We start from the raw sequence: 27,079 nt of genomic DNA, 5'->3' as shown, positions 1-27,079 counted from the left end.
GTGATTATATTTAGTAATGATCATTATGGTTACATTTAAAAATAATCAAAATAATCCTTATAGTACATATGGTCCTATTTTCCCGCACTAGTGCGTAAAATAGCACTTTTCGTGTGTATGTCAAAAGTTTAAAGGGCCATATGTACTGTAAAACGTTGTACGATACACGTGCGAATAGGTAATTCGCAACTCGTGTCGATTTAAAACACTCCCTTCGGTCGTGTTTTAATTTATGGCCACTCGTTTCGAATTTCCTCTTTTCCGCACTTGTATCGTGAATAACGATTATAGGTTAAAAGTAATGCGCATCAATGGCAAAACTAAGAACAATAAGTAATACCGGTTATCCAAGTGAATAAGGGCTTTACACCGCTATAAACCGCGAACAAACAAGATGAAACTTGAGCCGATAAGCACTCTTCGCTTCGTGCATGACTGTGGCGCCGCCCTAGTAGTGGGTCATATTGCTTATTTGACAGTTGGCTGCTGTCAAATGTCGCCGCACGAAAGTTCTTATTTTCACCACGTCGTGCTTTGGCGTCGCTTGTTAGGGTTCCGTATCCAAAGGGTAAAAACGGGACCCTATGACTAAGACTCCACTGTCCATCTGTCTGTCACCAGACTGTAACTCGAGAACCATGATAGACAGGTGAAATTTTCACAGATGATGTATTTCTGTTGCCGCTATAACAACAAATACTTAAAACAAAATAAAATAATTATTTAAGTGGGGGCTCCCATACGACAAACGTGATTTTTTTGTCGTTTTTTGCGTAATGGTACGGAACCCTTCGTGCGCGAGTCCGACTCGCACTTGGCCGGTTTATTTCCTCCATCGCCAATACTATATTAATAGCGCTTCCTTAGTTTTGCCAATCATCGAAACATAGAAGAAAGCTTGGCTTCACAATACTGTTACGACAAAAAATAGTTTTAGTAGCTGCACGTATTATACTGCACATCGAAATGCCAACCTTACTCAGCTTTAATAAGGTTGACAATTGAACAATACATTAGAATGATTATATAAGTTCATATTCGTCGCAAGCTTTCTCCCTAGTTCTTTTTAATACAAGTAAATTAAAACAAGTAATTTGTACTGCAATATTAATAACTCAATATTTTAAAAGCCTATTAAAGATATTGGCACCGAGATGGTGGGAAGTTAAAATAAATATTCGTCTTATATTAAAATAAACATTTGATGAGATTTTTTACATTCCATTGAGCAACATAAAATATCAATAAGTAAATAACTGTCGATGAAAAGTAATGAGCAACTTATCTATACTCTGTATCTCTAGGTATTTAAATAAAAGTAAACAAAATCTACCTTCAAATGGCTCCTTAAGGCAGTTGAGGGTACATGAAAACATTACATGATCATATAATGTAGGTTAAAGTCAGGCAGTTCAGTGACAGATCCAGGCGGTTTTGTATTTGGTTGGTTAACCAATAAATGTTATAAGTACCCGGAAATGTACATATTGTTTGTTTACTTTTATTTAAATACCTAAAGATACAGACATAATGATTAACCTTTTGAGCGCCATAGAATTTGTCATCGAGCGTGCTCGTGTCGCCGGGGGGCACGAAGTTATACGAAGTTTTGACTTATTTATCAGACCGCGGCGAAATGAGCCCGATTTTGTTTGTCTTGTATATCAGACTACGGCGGTCAAAAGGTTAATTTAACATGGAAAGGTACTACTATTGCTATATTATTACTATTTGATATCAAATTTAGTTTAAAGGATAGTCTATTTTGAAATTACAATAACAAAAATCAATTTAACACTGGATTCATTTCGTAAGATATTTGGGATTAAGTTTAAATTTGAACTCAGTAATTTTCCTATGGTGCCACCAGATCTGGTAAACGCGAGCGTGATCGATTTTCGAAAACATAGCTAATTGTTTGGTTGCATATCATATCGTTTAACGTTCAACGCGTGTGCAGTACGTGAGCGGTGCGCAAATCGCCTGCAAGCATCGCTTTCAGCAGATCTGATTCTGAACGCGTCCCCAATCCGCATTGGGCTAGCGTGGGGACTATAGCCCAAGCCCTCTCGCGCATGAGAGGAGGCCTGTGCCCAGCAGTGGGACGTATATAGGCTGATTATAATATTTTAAGGCAATCACAAAATTGATTGAATATTTATCATTCAGTATTCATTATCGAGACGGAAGACCGATTAAATTCAATGTTAATGTTTTTTTTATTATTTTCCTAATCGTAATTTAAGTACCTACTTAAAACTATTAATTTCGATTTAATGAATTGGATTACATAAATGATATGATAATAAAATAAATATATTGAACAATAATCATTGTTACGAGACTAGTAATAAATTAATTAAGTTAATTAAAGTGTATCGAGATATTGAATAATATAATGTGACAATACAGCACCAAATGGACAAAATAATTGTAATTATTAATTAAATTACACACAGAATAATTCATATGAAATTATATGAAACCCTTTCAGCGTGTACATTACAGGTAATATAATGCCAAATTTGACATGATTATTGCGCATTTTCTTGATGGACCTTAGTTGTTGAACTTACCTTATTGGTATTTTAACCGTCAAGTGCCAATGCACTTACCCAGGGGATGGCAAACTTTTGAAATAGAAGAGACAACCGCAGCAGAAAGCATCCGTTTTAGGAATGACAAACAGCAAATAAAATATTTAAATGGTTTAAGTCCCAGAAGTGTTGATTGTTTGGTTGTCCTGAAGAGACGCAATCGCAGGTCCAAAAGGACGCATGCGGTTTGTAAGCCGCGGCTTGCCGACCCCTGCACTAAGATGTACGAAGATTATTCCTGGCACTAAGGGTCGGTTGCACCAAACCGTCTGTCACCGTTAAAGAGTTCGCAAAATTTTATTGTATAGCCCCCTCCAGACTATGCGCGTGAATCGCGGGCGAAGCCGCGAACGCGAGTGTGGAGTCTAGTTCGCTGATATGCGAAATCGACTCCAGACTCGCGTTCGCGGCTTCGCGCCGCGATTCGCGCACGAGTGTGGAGCGGGCTTATGGGAAATCACATAGTTCACTGCTGAGCACAGACAAGACCTCTTCCAGACTGAGCATAGTAGCTCTACCCCCTCTGCCACAAATACGGTAGTTTTACTCCATTTTCGAGTCGAAAGTGTCTTTGTGTGACGTCCGTGTCTTTGAACGGACCAATCACGGCACGGGACCTCGCCCACCTCGTCCCCCGCATTCCGTATTTTTGGCAGCATCGGTTTCATGAAATAATTGCTCTAAATTCCGTCTAGAGGATGCCTAGTCTATGCTGCTGAGTGACGTTAGTCAGTCCGTCAATTGTGGTTGGTGAAAGTGGCCCTAAATCGTGTAAATTTTGAATCGCCTATATCGCGTATTCACCACCTATGATATTTTTTACTCTTTATAGGCAATGTACCAAGTAATTCCTATGTTTATAAAACAGGGGTTTCGGATCAGACTGTGCCAAATAATACTTTAAAACGCACCGCGAACTTGTGTTTAAAGTTAGGATTTAGGATTAAATACAAATGATGAGTAAACAATCCGAGCGTGCAGCCGATGTATCAAATTACTTTCTAAACCTCTAGTTAAAACATACAATTTGGCAATGGTATAAAACCGTTGTAAAATTCAACTATTTCACAATTCAACTACAATATTTTATAAGTAACACAGACAATCTCACATCACCAAGGGAACTTATCACAAATACATTATAAATGGTGCTAACGTCATATTCCAATAAACAAATTCATTTATACATATAATTTCAATAAATTATTATAGAATTTTACGTTGTAAAATGTGATTGGTCTAAAATATACTCTGTGCTATAACAAATAAACTTGAGAACAGTAGGCCTAGCACATGATTGGCGCGACAGTATGTCGCGGAGAGATAGACTACTCATCATTTTGTATGTTAATTAAAGAGGGAGGGGTAGTCTATCTCCCCGCGAGATACTGTCGCTCCAATCATGTGCTAGCCAGGCAGACTAGAGTCGTCTCAGGTTTATCACAGCAAACAAGGTGCTCTGAACTTACTATACACTATGTTAGCACCACTTATAATGTTACTTTAGTTATGATTCAACCAATATAACATGAGCGAAATGTACATCTATAACAGTGTAAAACCCGCTAGTCTATTGTCTTACCGAGCGTAACTCCCTATGCCGTTAGCCATTTCGGTAGAGACTATACACGAAACGATGAAAGCAAATCTCGACCATACCTTATCCTAATAAGGTCGAATTTTGCTCAAATACTTCAACATATAGTTTTGTTTCCGTTGCAACAGTTTTTCAACGAGTACCACATACTGCGGTTCAGCAGACTTTGGAACTAATTTACGCTCACTACCGTAACAATTTACCATTAGACAATGTTGCATATCAAAACGTTCACACACATTACCGTATTTACATGAGCACGCAATTCGAGGGCGGTTCCTCGGGCGGCGGCGGCGGAGTCGGCACAGTCACACTGGCCACCACATCTGGGACAGAAACCCGCGAGCTGGGAGATTCCTTTCTTACAGTTTGTTTGATCTCCTGGGCCTTCTGTAGAGGTTTGGGCTCCGGAGGGGGCTTGGGTTTCTGTTCTTGAAGCGAGCCGGTGCTGGCGGTGCGGACGCGGGTCTTGACCATGGACATGCGGCGCTCCCGGGTGTTGATGATGGAGGTCAGGAAGGGGATCTGGTTGCTGATCGCCACCATGAACGGTTTGTAGCCCAGGCTGTGAATGAGAGAAATCTGGATTACGTTTCGAATGATTGACTTTCTTTTTATATCGTCAGATGACAACCAACTCACTAATTACCACCACAAGTGGCATGGCCATAATGAACCGTATCAATAACAAAAATAAGGTTGATTTTTGGTTGAATATTTTTTAGTAATTATTGATTTTTGCTTGGTACCTGACGATATTTGATAGGTTAATGTCCGTGCGAGGCCTGGCTGAACCAAGTAACTGCAGTCTGACTCTTAGTTATAATACGTTTGTCTTTATTATATAGATCTTAGGCGCTGAACACACGAAGAAGCCCGAATTGGCACAGAAGACGCTGACAAATCCTTAGAAAAGTTACTATATTTCCCTATACAATGATACGCTATTATGTAGTTAGTGTACGCTGTGTTGCACGTCCGCAGTATCGCGAGCGCGCTACGGCTATTACTAGCGCCCACTCCACATAGTTCGCTTTAGTCAGGGAAAGGTCTGGAATATTCGATCACGCTCGGCACTCACCACTCGTTGTCGCTCCACGCGTATATGTGCTGCAGCGCGGTCTTGAGCCGCTTGACGGTGGCTATGTTGATGTCCGGTGTCCACGCCGCGTTGCACGTCCGCAGTACCGCGAGCGCTACGGCTATTACTAGCGCCCACTCCACATAGTTCACTTTATTCAGTTAAAAGGAAAGGTCTGGTATATTGGATCACGCTCGGCACTCACCACTCGTTGTCGCTCCACGCGTATATGTGCTGCAGCGCGGTCTTGAGCCGCTTGACGGCGGCTATGTTGATGTCCGGTGTCCGCGCCGCGTTGCACGTCCGCAGTACCGCGAGCGCTACGGCTATTACTAGCGCCCACTCCACATAGTTCACTTTATTCAGTTAAAAGGAAAGGTCTGGTATATTGGATCACGCTCGGCACTCACCACTCGTTGTCGCTCCACGCGTATATGTGCTGCAGCGCGGTCTTGAGCCGCTTGACGGCGGCTATGTTGATGTCCGGTGTCCGCGCCGCGTTGCACGTCCGCAGTACCGCGAGCGCTACAGCTATTACTAGCGCCCACTCCACATAGTTCACTTTATTCAGTTAAAAGGAAAGGTCTGGTATATTGGATCACGCTCGGCACTCACCACTCGTTGTCGCTCCACGCGTATATGTGCTGCAGCGCGGTCTTGAGCCGCTTGACGGCGGCTATGTTGACGTCCGGTGTCCGCGCCGCGTTGCACGTCCGCAGTACCGCGAGCGCGTCGCGCAGCGCTACGGCTATTACTAGCGCCCATTCTACGCAGCTCGCTTCGGTCATCAGTTGGAGGAAGTATCTGGAATAGAGATGATGTTAGGAGTTGATAAAACAGAAAAGACATCGAGGCTATATTTTGAATCTTTTTTTTACTCGTCTATTCGTCGAATTAGGGCTTCATTTATCAAATTATTATGGCATACTTTATAAATTTGATATTTTCAAACAATTGTAACTAAATTTATTATTCAACGATTTAGACAACTATAATATTCATTATCCAACGATTTAGTGAAGTATAATGTTCATTATAGGCGTATACCTTAATTGCACATGCGCCGTATGACTCCCTCGCTCGACTTGGCTGTGGTGCAGTCGCTCCATGAGCGCGGCGTAGCGCCGTTCCTCACCATTCTCACCCCAAGAAACAGCGCCTCCTTCTGCCACGCTGCCTTCTCCCGCGGAACTGCAAACACATCAACATCCATATTAAACTTTCGTGAGACATAGTAACATTATGAAATGTTGATAGGTGTCCATTTTTAGGGTTCCGTACCCGAAGGGTAAAAACGGGACCCTATTACTAAGACTCCTCTGTCCGTCTGTCTGTCTGTCTCCAGGCTGTATCTAGACAGACAGACCGTGATCGCTAGACAGTTAAAATTTTCACAGATGATGTATTTCTGTTGCCGCTACTAAAAACAGAATAAAATAAATATTTAAGTGGGGTTCCCATACAACAAACGTGATTTTCTTGCCGTTTTTTGCGTAATGGTACGGAAGCCTTCGTGCGCGAGTCCGACTCGCACTTGGCCGGTTTTTTTAAGCACTGAGACCGGAGTGCGCAGCGGATTACTTAAAAATGGAAACCAAGACTCTCCAAATCTACATTACGTAACATTTTTGAGAATAAAGTTTCTTAACCTTAAAATTACACATATTTAATTACACAAACGGGTCTACCGCGATATAATTTCATTGTTTTTACCTTTAATTTACCGATGTTTCAGCTGAGTTGCACCAGCTGTGGTCACGGAAAAAATTACAGTACTGACCTGACAGGGCCGGGACTGACAGGCACGCCGCCAGCGGGCAGAGCCGCGCGCATCGGCAAACTCATGTAGCCGCTGTCGCCACATAGACTGTCTGAGTCTGCAGATGGCGTGTAGGAACCTGCAGAAAGAACTGACGTTAACAGCAGAAAATTGAAAGTGTTATAATATAAGAAGGCTCATCCAGCAGTGGGCGTCTTTATTGAGCGTATAATTGACGGGAACAGATTTATTTTTTGTGACTTAAGCTCTATACCTACTTTTGAAGTGGTAGAACAATCGGGCTGCGTAGTGGAAACGTAGCCTGGGAAAATCCGGGACCCTTCCGCGACCACACTGGATTTTCTACACTGGAATACTCGTACTGTTTTCGAATAAAATTAAAATTTCCAACAAAAGGAGTTGAAACGGTTCAACCTGATACGGGGTTTGACAGTATAAGAATTTGAATTTACCTACCAATTATATAGCGCTGCCTTTCCACAGCATATACTCATCAGCTTCCTGCAATAGCAGGTATGTAGGTACCTGGGTAGCGCTAGACGAAGTCTTCATGCAAGCGACGCTAGCGTAGGACTGCGCTACCACTCTAGTTGCCCTCTCTCTCTTGAGCCAAAGAAAACAAGTCTAATGCGGCCGCCATCTTGTTCACTAAAACAATACTAACTGGTGACAGTGCTGCCTTTCCGCTGCATGTACTCATCAGCGTCCTGCAGCACTGGATAAGGCCAGGCGAAGTCTTCATGTAGCCGGCGCAAGCACAGGACAGCACTATCCACTCTAGCCGCCCTCTCCCTTTCTCCCGCGAGCCACGCCACGAGGTGCAAGTCTAGCGCGGCGGCCATCTTGCCTAAAGCGTGGAGGCGCGCGGTGGATAGGAGGAGGCGGGCGTGTCGTTGGATCATCATGTCGATGAAGAATTCTTCCGCTGTGCCGCTGTAGCTCTCTCTGTTGAAATGAAATTGTATTAACCTTTTAACCGCCATAGACTGGCACATAAAACATACAAAATCGGGCTTATTTCGCCGCGGTCTGATAAATAAAACAAAACTTCGTGTAACTTCGTACCGCCGGCGACACGAGCACGCTCGATGAAAAATGTTATGGCGGTTAAAAGGTTAAAAAAGGAAGAATGTGAAAAATAGGACAAACAAACTTAGCAGGATTCTTCTGCAGGAAGTAGCTCTTCTATGTACATCATCTTGAGCACTTTGTGTGCACAGTTATTTCTGATGGCTTATTCCCACTAGTTATTGCCAAGTTGTTCCCAGTGGTAACTAACAATTTGGTGGTAACTAGCGGGCATAACCCTTTCGGATGCACATTAGCAAAATATAAAATCGTTAGAGTAAATGTTTGCCTAGAACGTTTTTTTTTTTCGATATCCTTGACTCCCTCATCCAGCTAATCGTAGTTCTTTTAAGGTGACACTTGAACACTTGTGGAGCAAAGCTAAATTTCTTTCACTTGACAGCGGGGCCCTTGGGGTAGCTAAGCACCTAGACAGGTACTTAGCCACCTCAAGGGTTCATCCACATATTACGTTACAGCACGTATTAACGAAATTCTTTTTCCTGTGACAAAGGGGAAGGGGGGTCTAAACAATCGAAATTTAGTGTGACGTAATTAATGGATGACCCCAAACATAGTATTTGCGCGTGGAAAATGTCTCAAGCATAAGAGTCCTAAGAGAATGAGTAACCACACTGACTTGTCACTCCTCGTAGGCACGGACTTCTTCCTCTTGACGGCGGCGGTGGAGCGCGCGGGCGCGGGCGGCGCGGGCGCGGGCGCGGGCGCGGGCGCCTCCGCCTCCGCCCGCGGCGTCGTCGTCGTGCTGAAGCTGCGACCGCGACCGCCAGCCAGCTGTAAATGCAACATGACTGAAACGTGAAATCCTACAAATGTATTATGATCTCAAAACCAAAATATTACTTTGCTAATCCGCGAAAACATAAGACTGATTGACTAGCACGTTATCTTTTCGCGGATTAGCAAAGTAATATTTTGGTTTTGATTAATATGGATTTCCGCAAAGTAACGCCTGATTCTATTCAGTATTATGATCTTTTTATTTGATAAATACGAGTAAGCTTGTTAATCCATGTTAAGACTATTTCAAAATTGCATTTTCTGGCAAGTACAGCCACGCGGGATTGTTATGCCATTTAGGGTACTTGCTAAATTGGAAATTCTATAGCGTAAGTTTTGAACAACCAATAGCTAGGACCCTAAATGGCGCAACAATCGCGGAGCGTGATGGTACAACGAAGCGTCCAGTTTCCTTCATCAAATTAATTAGGTTTAGGTTTAGGTTTAAAGAACTTTATTTCTCATAAAGAATTACAAGATTCACTTACATGAGAAAATTTACATGTTAAAACTAAGACTAAGCATACAGTGTACACAAAAAGAAAACATGTTATTCATAGTGGGTAGAAATACATTACAAGATACTTATTACTAAACGCACGGAACATATTTTTACGTTGCTAACTGCACCACAACCAGCGATGTATGAGGCAGATAAGACGATGCGCTAGGATGGATGCGGCATACTCGAGTGTGCACATAAGCATAAGTTAAATGTGGACATTTTTGTTTTGTTTTCCCTATTGTAATAAATATATAAACATACCTAGTTTGAATGTTTTTTTTTTTATTATTATTCTCTTTATTCATTTCTCATCTTAAGTTAGGTTATTTATAATATGAATATAAAAGTAAAATATAAAAACACTTACAAAACAATAAAAAATAATATAAACACATTATAAAAAACCTAACCTAGAATGCCGCCAGCAGCGGGGCAGGGCCCAAGCTACCGGTGGTCAGGGCCGCAGAGAGAGGAACCGGCGGACTATCCGCGCCGTGTCCAAGATCACCGCCTTCTGCATCTGACCCTTGATCCAACCACCTAGCAAGAGTCTCTCAAGATGTTGGTCGAGACTCTTCGCTATTAGACCGTTCACTGAAACGACTATCGGGACAATGATCGTCGAATCAACATCCCACATGGCGGTTATCTCGTGAGCCAAGTCTAGGTACTTACTGGACTTGTCCTTCTCGGCTTTCACGAGATTCTCATCATGGGGGATGGTGATGTCAACGAGCACGGCCTGACGTTGCGATCGATCTATTATCACGATGTCAGGCTTATTGGCTACAATAGTCCTGTCAGTGATGATAGATCGATCCCAATAGAGCGTGGCACGACCATTCTCGAGAACAGGCGCAGGTAAGTACTTGTAGTACGGTACTTCGCGGTCCACAAGGCCGTATAGAAGAGCAAGTTGCTGGTGAATAATCCTGGCTACGAGATTATGTCTGTGCAAGTACTCGCCGTTAGCAAGATGAGAACAACCGGAAATGATATGCCTGAGTGACTCTCCGGGACGGCGGCATGCCCGACAAATGTCGACCGTACCGTCCTTCAGGATATATTTCCGATAGTTGTTCGTCATCATCACTTCGTCCGCAATTGCACAGGCAAAACCCTCGGTTTCTCCGAAGAGGTCCCCGAATCGTAACCAGTTCACCGACGCGAGCAGGTCCACGTCGGGTCCCGTGAGGGCCTTGTAGAACCGCCCGTGTAGCACCTTACTCTCCCATGCCGCCTTGCGATCCGCAGTACTTAGTACCACAGGTTTGCGCCAGTTCTCGTTTGCCAAGGAGAGCGGCGTTAGGTTCCTGTCTACTGCCACCACATCACGATGCATCCCACACTCGTTGTTAAGGAAATAATTCCTGAGATTGTACACCTCGCGGTTGTGGAGATCCTTGGCATTTAGGAAGCCTCGGCCTCCACACTTCCGTGGGATGTACAATCTCATAACTGACGAGCGTGGGTGTAGCATGCGATGTGTGGTGAGCAGTGATCGGACCCTCCGATCCAGGGCGTCCAGTTCGGTCTGAGTCCACCTTAGTATGCCAAAGGAGTATGTGAGTAGGGGCATTACCCAGGCGTTGAAGGCGCGCACTTTGTTGCCTCCTGACAAAAGACTGTTAAGGACTTTTGTAAGCCGACTGAAAAAGCGCTCCTTCACCGACCGTCTAATACCCTCGTCCTCAATACCCAACGACTGTGACATACCAAGGTATTTATAGGTTTCTGATTCAGAGATAGATCTGAAAGACATTGTCTCAGAGAGTTGTAAATTTCTTGAATTTACAACCCTCCCCCGCTGTACATGCATAACCGCACATTTATCGACACCAAATTCCATGTTGATGGCACTACTGAAGACTTCGGTGGTTTTCAGTAGCTCCAACAAGTCTTGGCTATTTGGTGCAAATAATTTGAGGTCATCCATGTACAGGAGGTGAGAAATGACTTCACCCTCTCTCTGAAGCCGGCAACCTAGTCCCAAATCCTTCAGCAGGGTGCTGAGGGGATTCAGAGCTAGGCAGAACCACAGGGGACTCAGACTGTCGCCCTGAAAGATTCCTCGCTCAATCCTTATAAAATCCTGCGGGCCAAGGCGGTCATCCCCGCCTCCTGGTTGACGAAGGACTGTGGTCCACTGCCCCATGCACGTGCTTAGGAAGGCTCTCAAAGCTGCATCAACTTTATACAACTCTAAGACCCTCCCCAACCATGAATGAGGCACCGAATCATAGGCCTTCTTGTAGTCAATCCAAGCGGCTGAGAGGGCCCCCTTGTTCCGCCGGATTTGTTGGCAGATGGTCATGTCTATGAGGAGGAGCTCTTTAGTACCACGGGACCCAACCCTACATCCATTTTGAGCGGAAGCCAGAATATTGTTTGCAACAATGTGCGCGTTGATTTTTGCTCTCAAGATGGATGTAAGGAGCTTGTATAGTGTAGGCAAGCATGTGATGGGTCTGTAGTTCTTCGCTTCCGTGGTACTACCGGACTTATAGAGCAGGAAGGTGACACCAGTTGTTAAGGAAGGTGGGAGAGAACCAAGCTCGAGGGCTTGTTGAAATTGTGCTGCCAAGCGCGAGTGCGAGCATCGGAACCACTTTAGCCAGAAGTTGTGCAATCCATCCGGCCCAGGACTTTTCCAGTTCTGGGCCGTGCGGATGGCACAACTCACGTCATCGGGGCTGATGGTGACTGCCCCCATAGGTTCGATGGACTCGCACTCACGCTCGACAACACTCATCCAACTCCCCTCGGTGTGTCCGACAGGCACCGACCAGATGCTACGCCAGAACTCAGTCATGGCAGTAGCATCCGGCGGCTGCGTGTCGGGCGTACGAAGGTTGGTTTCCTCCCACTTTATTATTATTATTATTATTTTTTAAAGTAAGTTTGAATTTAAATTAAGTATGTTTCAAAGTATATAGTATAGTAAAGGGGGTATGAATAGTTATATTATTTTGTTGTCGTTTTGTGTATATGTATATATTTAGGTTTTTGTTTGTGCAATAGGTATATTTATTTATTTATTATTTCAAGCTATATAATTATTATTTTGTTAGTAGTTACTAAATACACGGGGCGATCTTTTCAGTTATGTGGGATTTAAGCTGTTTTTTAAAACTGGCCATAGACTTAGCGTCTTTAATGTCTCTCGGTAAATTGTTGTATAACTTGACACCTTCAAAGTTAATACTTTTTTTCCCGTAGTTGGTTCTAGGGGGTCGCGAAACTAGATGATCCGCATTCCGTAGTTGGATTTTTTGGATTTGGTCTTTTTTTTTGAAGTTAATATTCGTGTGGATATCCTTATTCAGTATTTTACGCACCAGTATACATGTATTGTAGATATATGCTTGTGTTATGCTAAATATTTTAGTATTTTTATAAAGTGTCTCGGAAGGAGTTAGGTAATTATAATTAAATAAAACTTTAATTAATTTATTTTGTGCTGTTTGTATTTTTTTTAAATGTATTTTGGCCGCAGCCCCCCATATCTCTATAAGATAATCGATGTGCGGCTTAATTAGCGTGTTATATATTAAATATCTTACTTTGTGAGGTAGACACCGTGCTACAGCACGAAGAGCCCCAGTTAATGATGATAATTTTGACTTAACTTTCTGAACATGTGGTTCCCACGTGAGCTTGCTATCCAGTATTAAGCCTAGATATTTTTCGGATGTCTTTTTTGTTATAGGTTTAGAATTTAATGTGGGATCTGCGTAGGCTTCTATCTTTTTGTTTTTCGCGGCGAAAATAATGTAATTTGTCTTATCTATATTAATAGTTAGTAGATTATGCAGAAACCAAGTGTTCAGTAGCTCTAGATCGTTTTGAACATCAGTTACAATTTCGGAAATGGAAGAGCCGTAGTAAAAAAGACTGGTATCATCAGCGTAGAGTGTTAGATCTCCTTTGAGGCCAATAGTCTGTATGTCATTTATATACAGGGTGGAAAGGCACGACGATCCTTTCCGGAAATGGGAGATAGTTTAGCCTAAGCTCTATATTTTCTCCATAGAAACTATGTTAATATGGGCAACCGTTTCTAAATTATGACCTTTTAAACATCCACGCAAAAAACTACTTTGTTCTAACCCTAACAGGTGACAGGGTCAATGAACTTACTTGTAAACAATCAGTATTCGACAGGAAATTATGCTAATTTGTTGCCATCTAACCATTTTTAGGTCTGCTTACAGCACGGTAAGAATCATTGCAGGATTTTCGCTTTCTTAGTGGTTCCACTTGTTCAATACTTGAATGAAATAGTTATGTTATTCCTTAATATTAATAATACTAACAACAACATTGTTTACAACGACAGTTCAAATGGTGACATTGACAACCACTCAAAAGTACGCAATCGTCTTATAAATATCTCTGAAATAATAAACTGAAATAAATGTCATATACTAAGAAAAAGTGACCAAGGCCTCCAGTGCCCCAGGCTGGAATCGAACCAGCGTCCTCTGCTATCGCGGCAGGTGCCTGAACCACTCGGCCACCGGGCCACATGACATTTATTTCAGTTTATAATTTATATAGTAGTGTTTCTACTTGATAAAAACAAATTAAAAATATTTTCTGAAAAATAATTTAATTTGTTCAAATACTTCATAGTATTGATTGGCAGCGCCATCTCTCTCGCTAGCTCGGTATCATCATGAGAATGATCCAGATAGAAGGTTCGAACCATACTGTTCTACCTTAGAGATGGCTAGGGGGCGCCACAAGCCTTCAGTAGGAAGTGCATATACTTGGAAAATTTGACTAATGTCGCTGTGGCCCGGTGGCCGAGTGGTTCAGGCACCTGCCGCGATAGCAGAGGACGCTGGTTCGATTCCAGCCTGGGGCACTGGAGGCCTTGGTCACTTTTTCTTAGTATATGACATTTATTTCAGTTTATAATTTATATAGTAGTGTTTCTACTTGATAAAAACAAATTAAAAATATTTTCTGAAAAATAATTTAATTTGTTCAAATACTTCATAAATATCTCTGGTTTCCTTGACTGATAAAAAGGTTTTAGTTTCTTAACACGTTTCACAAAATTATTTTCGAATAATTGGAAACTATTTAAAATAATAAAAAATTACATGTAGGTTGTGTTAGTTGCACCAAATGAACTTGCAAAAATGAAATACTAAGAATAAATCAAGAATAAATACTTCTTCAATACCAAACTAACAAACCTTCTTGCGTGGTAGGAAATAGACAAGACGTCTGATGTTTGAAATTAAATTTTCATTGAACTATACTTATTGAATGTCATATTCTTCAAATAAAAATGTTAGATGCTCGTGGCTATTTACATTTGTGGGGCTGTGTAAAAGATATGGTGTACCAAACCAAACGGAATGTGAAACTGCGGACGAAATGAGACAAAGGCTAATTGGTGCTTTCTGCGGAGGATAAATGACGAAGAGCATACACTATATCGCATGTGCATCGACATACTCGGGTACGGGCTGCGGCGGCGTTGTAATACACGGAGGTACATTTGAACACCGTATGTGAAAAGAAGATAGTATTAAATATTGGAAAAAAGTAATTATCTAAGAAAGTAATAAAATTGTTTGTAATAATTTTGCATGCATTTGATTTATTTGACATTTATGCGTCATTCATACATCATTGCGATACTGTCAACGATCGGAAAAAAGTGTAAAGTCCCGAGCTTTCCCGACGGAGATCCTTAATCTAGCCGTCATGTGCACATGCTATAGGGTTATCACCACAGTTAAAAAGTAGTATTTTTGCAATTTTTATTTTTTACTCAATTAACGATTCTTACCATTACCAATAGTCTCTGTATCACTTAAACGACCTAATACTTCCGGGAAGGATCGTCGTGCCTTTCCACCCTGTATATTAAAAAGAAAAGTGGCCCCAAAATGGAACCTTGGGGGACGCCGTAGATAATAGGTTTGAGGCTACTTTGCTGATCATTTATTTTTAGGGTTCCGTACCCAAAGGGTAAAACGGGACCCTATTACTAAGACTTGGCTGTCCGTCCGTCCGTCCGTCCGTCCGTCCGTCCGTCCGTCCGTCCGTCTGTCACCAGGCTGTATCTCACGAACCGTGATAGCTAGACAGTTGAAATTTTCACAGATGATGTATTTCTGTTGCCGCTATTACAACAAATACTAAAAACAGAATAAAATAAAGATTTAAATGGGGCTCCCATACAACAAACGTGATTTTTGACCAAAGTTAAGCAACGTCGGGAGTGGTCAGTACTTGGATGGGTGACCGTTTTTTTTTTTTGCTTTTTTTTTCGTTTTTTTTTTGCATTATGGTACGGAACCCTTCGTGCGCGAGTCCGACTCGCACTTGCCCGGTTTTTTTTCTTATTACTATTTGGAAACGATTTGACAGATAAGATTTGAGAACTTCATGAGCTTTGCCAGTCACTCCTATACTAGTTAATTTATGCAGTAGTATTTGATGGCTCACCGTATCGAAGGCTTTCTTTAAATCAATAAAGACGCCTAATACGATTTTCTTTTGGTCAATATTATTTTTTATTCGTGTGACGAGGTCAATTGTAGCAGAAAGGGTATTTGATTTTTGCCTGAACCCATATTGTTTTGGAGATAGTGTTTGGTTTAATGTTAGGAATTTATTAAGACGATTGTAAATTACTTTTTCATAGACTTTTGATAGAACTGGGAGCAATTTTAAGACTCTCAGGGAATGTACCCTGATCGAAACATTTATTTATGCAATTTGTAAGTTCATCAATAATTAGTAATTTTATAGATTTTATTGATTTAGTTGTTATTCCGTCAATGCCAGAGCTACAGTTTAATTTTAGATTTTTAATTATTTTATCTACTTCATCCGGAGTAACCGGATCAAATATGCGAAGTTCATTGACATTTGTGATTTGAGGACACTCATGGGTGTGGTACATTACAGGTATTTTATTTGCTAAGTCTGATCCTATCGTAGAGAAGTATAGATTAAAATGGTCACATATTTCTGCGCTATCAGTAACAGTTTTTGAATTGATTTCAAGTCTCGTAGGTGATGTTGCGTCTTTGACTTTATTAATGGAGAGGCTATTTATTAAATTCCACATCTTCGCGGGTTTCTTTGCACATGCATTAAAAGTGTTAAGATAGTACGTAGTTTTTGATTTTTGTATGATTTCTTTTACGGACCTTTTCTTCTTTTTTAGATCTTCATCTATGTTATTGAGAGATGGGTTGGATTTTTTCAACTGCCACAGCTTATTTCGTTTTTGTATTGCATCTATGACATCTTTGTTTATCCATTCTTGTCGAGGTTGGTTTAAATACTTGTATTTTTTAGTTTTACACTTTGATAAACAAATTGAAATATTTTTTTCCAGATTTTCATACGTCACCTCTACATTATCCTCGCGTAAAGACTTGTAAGTCGCATATAATTTGTTGTAGTCTACTGCATCATATTGTATTTTTCTTGCAGGACGTGGCTGGTATTTTTTCACCTCTAAGAAAATCTGCTTATGATCAGCCATGGCTGAATCTATGATAGCTAGATGGAAGTCATTTTGTTTAAGGCTTGAACATACATGGTCCAATATGGTCCTCGTTGTGTGTGTCTCCCGTGTGCAAAAATCATGGTCAATCTTATTCAGAATTTGAATATCGTTTTCTTTAAGAACTTGCTTATAACTGTGAGTCGTTGAGCTAGATTTCAATAGGTCATAATTGAAGTCTCCAAAGATTAGGACTCTCTTTCTTGTCTGGAGTTGGAGCGCATATTCATCCAGAAAATCATTTGAATTGGTTCGTTCAGGTTTGTATACAATTCCGACATCCAAAGAATACTTGTTTATGTGCACCCAAAGAAAGTGGTTATCATTAACACAACGCTCTTCTATAAGATGATGGGTCAGAGATTCGTGGACGAAGATGGATACGCCGCCGCCTCTTGAATTGGTTCTGAAATTATAGTAGTGACAATAACCGGGCATCTGAAGTCTGCGTCCTTCATCCTCATCCGTTTCGGACAATGCGATAATTAACCCTTTTAATTACACAAACGGGTCTACCGCGAAATTATACCGTGGTCATCCGTTTGTGTAATTAAATATGTGTACAGAACGCGAGAGTTTGAAGTGTTAATTAACCCTTTATCGCCCACTGCTAACCATAGGCCTCTCTTCGAGTACGCCACAATTGAGTGAACGCTGTAAGATGTAAAGACCAGTCTGACCAGTTACCTGCATGCTGCCTAATGTGACGGAGAGGTCCTCCGCGTTGGGGGTGACGGTCTGCGACTGCACGATCTGCCCGTACTTGGCCTGCACGTTTACCGAGTTGCGCCGCGAGACCACGTCATTGTGACCAGTTACCTGCATGCTGCCCAGTATGACGGAGAGGTCCTCCGCGCTGGGAGTGACGGTCTGCGACTGCACGATCTGCCCGTACTTGGCCTGCACGTTTACCGAGTTGCGCCGCGAGACCACGTCATTGTGACCAGTTACCTGCATGCTGCCTAATGTGACGGAGAGGTCCTCCGCGTTGGGGGTGACGGTCTGCGACTGCACGATCTGCCCGTACTTGGCCTGCACGTTTACCGAGTTGCGCCGCGAGACCACGTCATTGTGACCAGTTACCTGCATGCTGCCCAGTATGACGGAGAGGTCCTCCGCGTTGGGGGTGACGGTCTGCGACTGCACGATCTGCCCGTACTTGGCCTGCACGTTCACCGAGTTGCGCCGCGAGACCACGTCATTGTGACCAGTTACCTGCATGCTGCCCAGTATGACGGAGAGGTCCTCCGCGTTGGGGGTGACGGTCTGCGACTGCACGATCTGCCCGTACTTGGCCTGCACGTTTACCGAGTTGCGCCGCGAGACCACGTCATTGTGACCAGTTACCTGCATGCTGCCTAATGTGACGGAGAGGTCCTCCGCGTTGGGGGTGACGGTCTGCGACTGCACGATCTGCCCGTACTTGGCCTGCACGTTCACCGAGTTGCGCCGCGAGACCACGTCATTGTGACCAGTTACCTGCATGCTGCCCAGTATGACGGAGAGGTCCTCCGCGCTGGGAGTGACGGTCTGCGACTGCACGATCTGCCCGTACTTGGCCTGCACGTTTACCGAGTTGCGCCGCGAGACCACGTCATTGTGACCAGTTACCTGCATGCTGCCCAGTATGACGGAGAGGTCCTCCGCGCTGGGAGTGACGGTCTGCGACTGCACGATCTGCCCGTACTTGGCCTGCACGTTTACCGAGTTGCGCCGCGAGACCACGTCATTGTGACCAGTTACCTGCATGCTGCCCAGTATGACGGAGAGGTCCTCCGCGTTGGGGGTGACGGTCTGCGACTGCACGATCTGCCCGTACTTGGCCTGCACGTTCACCGAGTTGCGCCGCGAGACCACGTCATTGTGACCAGTTACCTGCATGCTGCCTAATGTGACGGAGAGGTCCTCCGCGTTGGGGGTGACGGTCTGCGACTGCACGATCTGCCCGTACTTGGCCTGCACGTTTACCGAGTTGCGCCGCGAGACCACGTCATTGTGACCAGTTACCTGCATGCTGCCCAGTATGACGGAGAGGTCCTCCGCGTTGGGGGTGACGGTCTGCGACTGCACGATCTGCCCGTACTTGGCCTGCACGTTCACCGAGTTGCGCCGCGAGACCACGTCATTGTGACCAGTTACCTGCATGCTGCCCAGTATGACGGAGAGGTCCTCCGCGTTGGGGGTGACGGTCTGCGACTGCACGATCTGCCCGTACTTGGCCTGCACGTTTACCGAGTTGCGCCGCGAGACCACGTCATTGTGACCAGTTACCTGCATGCTGCCTAATGTGACGGAGAGGTCCTCCGCGTTGGGGGTGACGGTCTGCGACTGCACGATCTGCCCGTACTTGGCCTGCACGTTTACCGAGTTGCGCCGCGAGACCACGTCATTGTGACCAGTTACCTGCATGCTGCCCAGTATGACGGAGAGGTCCTCCGCGCTGGGAGTGACGGTCTGCGACTGCACGATCTGCCCGTACTTGGCCTGCACGTTTACCGAGTTGCGCCGCGAGACCACGTCATTGTGACCAGTTACCTGCATGCTGCCCAGTATGACGGAGAGGTCCTCCGCGCTGGGAGTGACGGTCTGCGACTGCACGATCTGCCCGTACTTGGCCTGCACGTTTACCGAGTTGCGCCGCGAGACCACGTCATTGTGACCAGTTACCTGCATGCTGCCCAGTATGACGGAGAGGTCCTCCGCGTTGGGGGTGACGGTCTGCGACTGCACGATCTGCCCGTACTTGGCCTGCACGTTCACCGAGTTGCGCCGCGAGACCACGTCATTGTGACCAGTTACCTGCATGCTGCCTAATGTGACGGAGAGGTCCTCCGCGTTGGGGGTGACGGTCTGCGACTGCACGATCTGCCCGTACTTGGCCTGCACGTTTACCGAGTTGCGCCGCGAGACCACGTCATTGTGACCAGTTACCTGCATGCTGCCCAGTATGACGGAGAGGTCCTCCGCGTTGGGGGTGACGGTCTGCGACTGCACGATCTGCCCGTACTTGGCCTGCACGTTCACCGAGTTGCGCCGCGAGACCACGTCATTGTGACCAGTTACCTGCATGCTGCCCAGTATGACGGAGAGGTCCTCCGCGCTGGGAGTGACGGTCTGCGACTGCACGATCTGCCCGTACTTGGCCTGCACGTTTACCGAGTTGCGCCGCGAGACCACGTCATTGTGACCAGTTACCTGCATGCTGCCTAATGTGACGGAGAGGTCCTCCGCGCTGGGAGTGACGGTCTGCGACTGCACGATCTGCCCGTACTTGGCCTGCACGTTTACCGAGTTGCGCCGCGAGACCACGTCATTGTGACCAGTTACCTGCATGCTGCCCAGTATGACGGAGAGGTCCTCCGCGCTGGGAGTGACGGTCTGCGACTGCACGATCTGCCCGTACTTGGCCTGCACGTTTACCGAGTTGCGCCGCGAGACCACGTCATTGTGACCAGTTACCTGCATGCTGCCCAGTATGACGGAGAGGTCCTCCGCGCTGGGAGTGACGGTCTGCGACTGCACGATCTGCCCGTACTTGGCCTGCACGTTTACCGAGTTGCGCCGCGAGACCACGTCATTGTGACCAGTTACCTGCATGCTGCCCAGTATGACGGAGAGGTCCTCCGCGCTGGGAGTGACGGTCTGCGACTGCACGATCTGCCCGTACTTGGCCTGCACGTTTACCGAGTTGCGCCGCGAGACCACGTCATTGTGACCAGTTACCTGCATGCTGCCCAGTATGACGGAGAGGTCCTCCGCGCTGGGAGTGACGGTCTGCGACTGCACGATCTGCCCGTACTTGGCCTGCACGTTTACCGAGTTGCGCCGCGAGACCACGTCATTGTGACCAGTTACCTGCATGCTGCCCAGTATGACGGAGAGGTCCTCCGCGTTGGGGGTGACGGTCTGCGACTGCACGATCTGCCCGTACTTGGCCTGCACGTTCACCGAGTTGCGCGGCGAGTCCACGTCATTTGGATCTAGAACAATCACGGTTACTTTAGGTACTTATCAAATGTAAGCGAGTCCAAGGTCCAATAGTAACTTTAGTACAGTCGCAGATATATCGGACGGCCGCTCCAAAATATCTGAACACGCACTCTAAAGCGTTGACAATACAGCCGTGTTCAGATATTTGTGAGCACCTTGGTTGCTCAGATATGTCTAATGGCGCCTGTAGGCGTTTCTGGGGTGCCTTATTTGGAACAAGACGAGATTTCCGTCGTGTTATCCAACATGTATGGCTCTAGAATCTCTCCATAATGCTCTTTTTTGTGGAACGAACGTTGAGAAATTCTCAAGTTAAAAACGTGAGTGATCTGTTCTTACATGGAAGGAGTCCTCAACTTAAAAGGAACTTTTGTAATTAAGAAGACTAGTTACCTATAGCCCTGAGTAAGCGCACCAGGTCCCTCGCCAGGTCCCACCGCTCGTGCTGCAGCGCCGTGTCCAGCAGCTGCGTGGCCAGGTGTCTGCTGACTGCTGAACTCCCTTCCCTCGACAGTATGCACTAGTTACCTATAGCCCTGAGGAAGCGCACCAGGTCCCTCGCCAGGTCCCAGCGCTCGTGCTGCAGCGCCGTGTCCAGCAGCTGCGTGGCCAGGTGTCTGCTGACTGCTGAACTCCCTTCCCTCAACAGTATGCACTAGTTACCTATAGCCCTGAGGAAGCGCACCAGGTCCCTCGCACGGTCCCAGCGCTCGTGCTGCAGCGCCGTGTCCAGCAGCTGCGTGGCCAGGTGTCTGCTGACTGCTGAACTCCATTCCCTCGACAGTATGCACTAGTTACCTATAGCCCTGAGGAAGCGCACCAGGTCCCTCGCCAGGTCCCAGCGCTTGTGCTGCAGCACCGTGTCCAGCAGCTGCGTGGCCAGGTGTCTGCTGACTGCTGAACTCCCTTCCCTCGACAGTATGCACTAGTTACCTATAGCCTTGAGGAAGCGCACCAGGTCCCTCGCCAGGTCCCAGCGCTCGTGCTGCAGCGCCGTGTCCAGCAGCTGCGTGGCCAGGTGCCTGCTGACTGCTGAACTCCCTTCCCTCGACAGTATGCACTAGTTACCTATAGCCCTGAGGAAGCGCACCAGGTCCCTCGCCAGGTCCCAGCGCTCGTGCTGCAGCGCCGTGTCCAGCAGCTGCGTGGCCAGGTGCCTGCTGACTGCTGAACTCCCTTCCCTCGACAGTTATGCACTAGTTACCTATACCCCCGCGGAAGCGCACCAGGTCCCTCGCCAGGTCCCAGCGCTCGTGCTGCAGCGCCGTGTCCAGCAGCTGCGAGGCCAGGTGCCTGCTGACTGCTGAACTCCCTTCCCTCGACAGTTATGCACTAGTTACCTATAGCCCTGAGGAAGCGCACCAGGTCCCTCGCCAGGTCCCAGCGCTCGTGCTGCAGCACCGTGTCCAGCAGCTGCGTGGCCAGGTGTCTGCTGACTGCTGAACTCCCTTCCCTCGACAGTATGCACTAGTTACCTATAGCCCTGAGGAAGCGCACCAGGTCCCTCGCCAGGTCCCAGCGCTCGTGCTGCAGCGCCGTGTCCAGCAGCTGCGTGGCCAGGTGCCTGCTGACTGCTGAACTCTCCAAGTTCTGCAACATAACTGTCATTACCAACAGTACTGGAAGCTTAAAAACTTGGTCAAATGGTCAACGGTAACGCGGTACGGTTTCCACACACTGTTTGGGAGATACGATACGTTGCGTGCGGTATCAACCGGAGACCAAGAGTAAAAAGTTGAAGCCTTACGGCTCAGCCACGACATTGGGCGACTGGCGACGGCGGCGGCACCAACCATAGGTGGGAACGAAAGGTCCAATCGCTGTGTCTCGCTCGAACCTATGGTTGCTGCCGCCGCCGTCGCCAGTCACCGTCGACGTCGCATGTCGTGGCCGATCCGTTAGAAATAAATAAAAGCAAACTCTTTTTGAGACAAAGTTCACAACGGACAATAATATAGAATAGAATCATGTATTACCCTTCCAATCTGTAACAACAACAAAGCATTTGTTTATTCCGTATGAACGCCAAATTAACTATAAGTATCATCAGTTTATTATAAATATGCAAATTTTCAGGTCAATCTGACACCGGGAACTACATCAAATCTTACTTCCAAGATTTGACCCACATACCAGGTACATAAGAAATGTTGTAAAAACCTTATAACACCAACTACGTACAGTCGACGTCAAAGATATGTTTACACTTTATGCCTTATTACAAAGGAGTAAGGTGCAAAAGTGTAAACATATTTTTGACGTCGAATATACATTGTCAGTACGGCGGCTGACGCGCACATCCGCAAAAAAACTACGCACCCGATTATAGTTAATTATAACAATCGGCATGATAATAAGCGCACTCAGGTAATCGTTACATCAGTTCTTGTAACACTTATGTAATCAAGGTTTATCGAGTTTGTACATAGAATTTACATATAGGAAATATCTCATAAATTTCTGAAGTTTTTATATAATAGAATATATTGCTATATCCCCTATTCGATATTATATTAAATGTTACCTTACTATTATTGCTATATTTCGCTGTAACACATTGTTGTCACGCGTTAACCTTTTGGACGCCAATTACCGATATATCCGTACCGTAGGTCTAACGCCAAAGACCGATTAATCGGTCACAGACCACAGAGCAACACAGCCCTATGTACATATGCATAAAGTTCCATTTCTGTTTTGATACTTCGGTGACGTGGCGTCCGAGTGACAGCTTTTGTGTTAGCCACGGCGTCGAAAAAGTTAACACTTGACAAATCATTTATCGCACTACTTTTGCTTAACCCTTTAACGCCACGCCTATCATGCGCGGCGCGTCATCTCGCAACGTGAACCTTGCCGTAATGCACGAAGTTTGAGATTGGGCTGAGCCGCGCGCGTCAGTTCTTTGATCTTTGGATTGGAGCATGGTATAATAATATACTCCGCCTGGTACTCCATTCCCGTCTTTTCTAGGTCACCTAACTGACACGGGCCTACGTCATCATGCGACAGCGCTATATGATAATATGCGATAGCGCTATATATAGCGGCCATGTTGTTGTGACTGGGAATGGAAGACCATGTTTTATTAGACTATGGATTGGAGATATGTTTGCCGTACTTATGTATAGTTAGTTACATACAAACAGCAACACTCCTAACTGTACACTGGCGTTCAAAAGTGCATGGAGATGTTTCAACCGTAATATTAAGGCATTACGGTCGACATCTATCCATGCACTTTTGAACGCCACTGTACATCGTGGATCTTATTACAAATGGCATAAGGTCCACCGATGTACAGTTGACAGTGTGGGCGGTGGTACGACAATTGCAAGTAATATATACACACGTACACGGCGGTAAGAAGTTAATTAAATTAAATAATCATTTATTTCAGGCAAGACCCATACAAGTGTTAGTAACAGGACTTAAATACTAATGTTAGAGTACAATTTTCATTAAAACCTACCATGCAAGACAATATATTATCTACTTAAAGCTAAGATAATTACAATACCGGGTGAGCCATACATACACAAAACTTTTTGTTTACTTACATTTAATAAGTGGCGAGAAAAAAAATTAAGAAATTTGAACTTTATGTAATTTTATTTTCAGTTCTAATTTCATCAATAAAATATCTCGAGTTATCAACTTCTTCCCGCCGTGTACGGATATAATAAGTTAATAAATTTTACTTGTAATATAATGAGGTACGACGCAGCTGTATCGAGCATCTTCCGTTGCAGGCATTCTTGGAACAGTTCCTTCGGCTTCCCTGCTGCCGAGAATAGGTAAGCCCATAGCGCTATCTCTGTCTTCCTCGCGCATTGAACTACAGTCTGAAAAATGGCAAACATGTTTCATTTCTAATCTTGTGTGTCTGTTTCTGATGCATCTACATTTATCTTCCTCCTCAGGCCCTGCCATACAAATAAAAAAATTCAAAATTTCCCACTGAAATTTGAACCTATAATGCAGGGAATAGAGTTGAGTTTGTTTTGTTAGAAAATTGAACGAAACAAAACAATTGCAACTCTATTCCTATTTGAATATGGTTTAAATTTCATCGAAATGATTAAGTACTGTAGGTAGGACCTTGGGCCTTAGGAGGCTAGAAAGTGTTTACGCGAAACTAACCTGTAAGTAAACAGGGAACTCGTGAACGAACTCAATAATACTGGGTAGTTGTGCGTCCGGTATCGGCTCCTTGCTCGTCGCCTCTTCCTCCAGAACCTGCGGTCAATACAAACTTCAACATTTTGAACTTATATTTTAGTCATGCTGTAGGAATATCGTCAAGTTAAAACTGGCTCTCTTGCGCTATCAGAAGTATTAAAAGAGTAGCGCTCGAAAGTCACACTCCGATGGGATGCTCGGACTGTGGGATATACAGGCTGAAATTGTTATCATTTACATTTACTGAACAATTTTTAGTATGGTGCCAGCCCCGAAATCGCGAAAAAAAAACAGTTATTCTATAGAAAACATTGAGAATTTTTTGCGATTTCGGGGTTGGCCCTATAGTAAAAGTTGTTAAGTATGACCTACATATTCACCCCTCAGAGATGACAATTTCACCCGTTAGAATAACAATGAAAAAACATGTTACACGGTAATCTCTTGTCAAATCAAACATGTGAAATCTTGGAGCCTTCTTCTGGGCCACACTTAAAACAAGTACGCCGAAAAGCGTATTTACCTGAAAAAAAGTATGAAAACTATACTAAACTTGTTCAACAATCAGGGATTCAGGAGTAGAGGGAGAATTAGGAGTAAAATACACTGACCTCGTGCAGCAGTAACTCCAAAGAATGGGGGAAATAGGGTAGTTGGGCACAGGAGCGGGCGATCTCCCACGCGTGGTAGCCAAGATTCCTCCGCAGCAGCTGCCGCAATATCTGATGCAGATACACTTGGCTCTGTAACAATCATCATCATCAAATAAGGGAGACGTCCGAGTGCTCGTCACTGTCCCAATACATGTGATCTTTAAACTTAAATCCCAGTAAGTTCGTGTTCTTCTCTCACTTTCACTGACCGTAAGCGTGAGCGAGATGGAAGTGTGTCCTCGGGAGCGCTAATATTATGTTTTATTAATTTAAAATTTTATAAACGTTTTAATTAAAAATAATCGCTGAGTTCTCTGAAGCATGATACTGTCGATTTTTAGAAGCAATTTTCATAATTTGAGTTTTTGTGCATAATTTTTTAAAGTGCATTTTAGACTATTTAGACCTATGTTCGTTTTTCTATCGAGCGAAAGTCAAAAACTGAGGATTCGGATCCCTCGAGAAAGGCCTCAAGATTGCTAATTAAATTTACGGCAGCCGTATTGTGTACCAAAAAAGCGACTTTTGAAAAAACTGTTTTCTGAACCTACTGCACCTTAAGTCATTGTCGATAGAGGTGACAGCAAAGGATCATGGGGCATTAGCATGTCGAGCACTACGACGTTTACCTTAGTAACCTCTTTTACAACAGTAAAAGGGGTAAAGAATTTGATGGGACGTCTAATTACCACGTCTAGAGGCGTTCTCATATAACGTCAGGTGACAAGCAAAACTCACTAATTACTAAAAAAAACATTAAACAAAAATCAACCTTATTTAGGTATTAATATGGTTCACTATGGCTATTAACTTGTGGTAGTAATTAGTGAGTTTTGGTTGTCGCCTGCCATAATTACTCTTAGTAACCTTCGTACATCGCTGGATATCAACTTAAGAGTGAACATACAGAAATTACAGAACACTCAATATAGTCAGTATTGATTTGTACGATATTCAGTCTCGGATTGAAACAACGCAGCTTACGTAGCACTATAACCTCGTTAATATCGGTAATCTGAGGCAACAAAAAAATACTGCTAAAAATTCATGAAATCATTTTTTACTGCTCAATTGCGAATACCCCTACGGTGTATTGTCTAATATATCTTACCTTGTATCTATTACGGCTATTTCTAATCGTAAATAACGGTACACTTAGGTTGCAATCTACACCTAAAGTCGAAGCGCTTCAGTGATTAAATCAATAAACATAATTAGGTTTAAATAGACACAATTACTGCATAAATACGCCAATTCTGATGCCGAATATTTAACTGTATGA

General features: G+C 44.5%; 1 protein-coding gene across 1 annotated transcript in view; it reads right to left on the bottom strand.

The window, feature by feature from the left end:
• Window positions 1–3,984: 3,984 nt before the first annotated feature.
• The window catches only part of LOC134798353 (guanine nucleotide exchange factor subunit Rich), a 59,160-nt gene continuing 36,065 nt past the window's right edge, over window positions 3,985–27,079 (bottom strand). Inside the window, exons 19-29 of the mRNA XM_063770763.1 lie at window positions 25,756–25,887; window positions 25,106–25,201; window positions 24,664–24,807; window positions 22,438–22,552; window positions 20,828–20,952; window positions 8,764–8,918; window positions 7,720–8,000; window positions 7,056–7,173; window positions 6,323–6,466; window positions 5,891–6,079; window positions 3,985–4,759 (exon numbers count right to left, since the gene is read on the bottom strand). Coding sequence (XP_063626833.1) covers window positions 4,444–4,759; window positions 5,891–6,079; window positions 6,323–6,466; window positions 7,056–7,173; window positions 7,720–8,000; window positions 8,764–8,918; window positions 20,828–20,952; window positions 22,438–22,552; window positions 24,664–24,807; window positions 25,106–25,201; window positions 25,756–25,887 — 1,815 coding nt within the window. The 3' untranslated portion in view covers window positions 3,985–4,443. The remainder of the gene's footprint in view (window positions 4,760–5,890; window positions 6,080–6,322; window positions 6,467–7,055; window positions 7,174–7,719; window positions 8,001–8,763; window positions 8,919–20,827; window positions 20,953–22,437; window positions 22,553–24,663; window positions 24,808–25,105; window positions 25,202–25,755; window positions 25,888–27,079) is intronic.

This window comes from Cydia splendana, chromosome 16, assembly GCF_910591565.1.
Source record: "Cydia splendana chromosome 16, ilCydSple1.2, whole genome shotgun sequence".
In the NCBI taxonomy this organism is placed as follows: Eukaryota; Metazoa; Arthropoda; class Insecta; order Lepidoptera; family Tortricidae; genus Cydia; species Cydia splendana.
The sequence above is the reverse complement of the archived record's forward strand: the minus strand, read 5'-3'. Positions and strand labels throughout refer to the sequence as shown.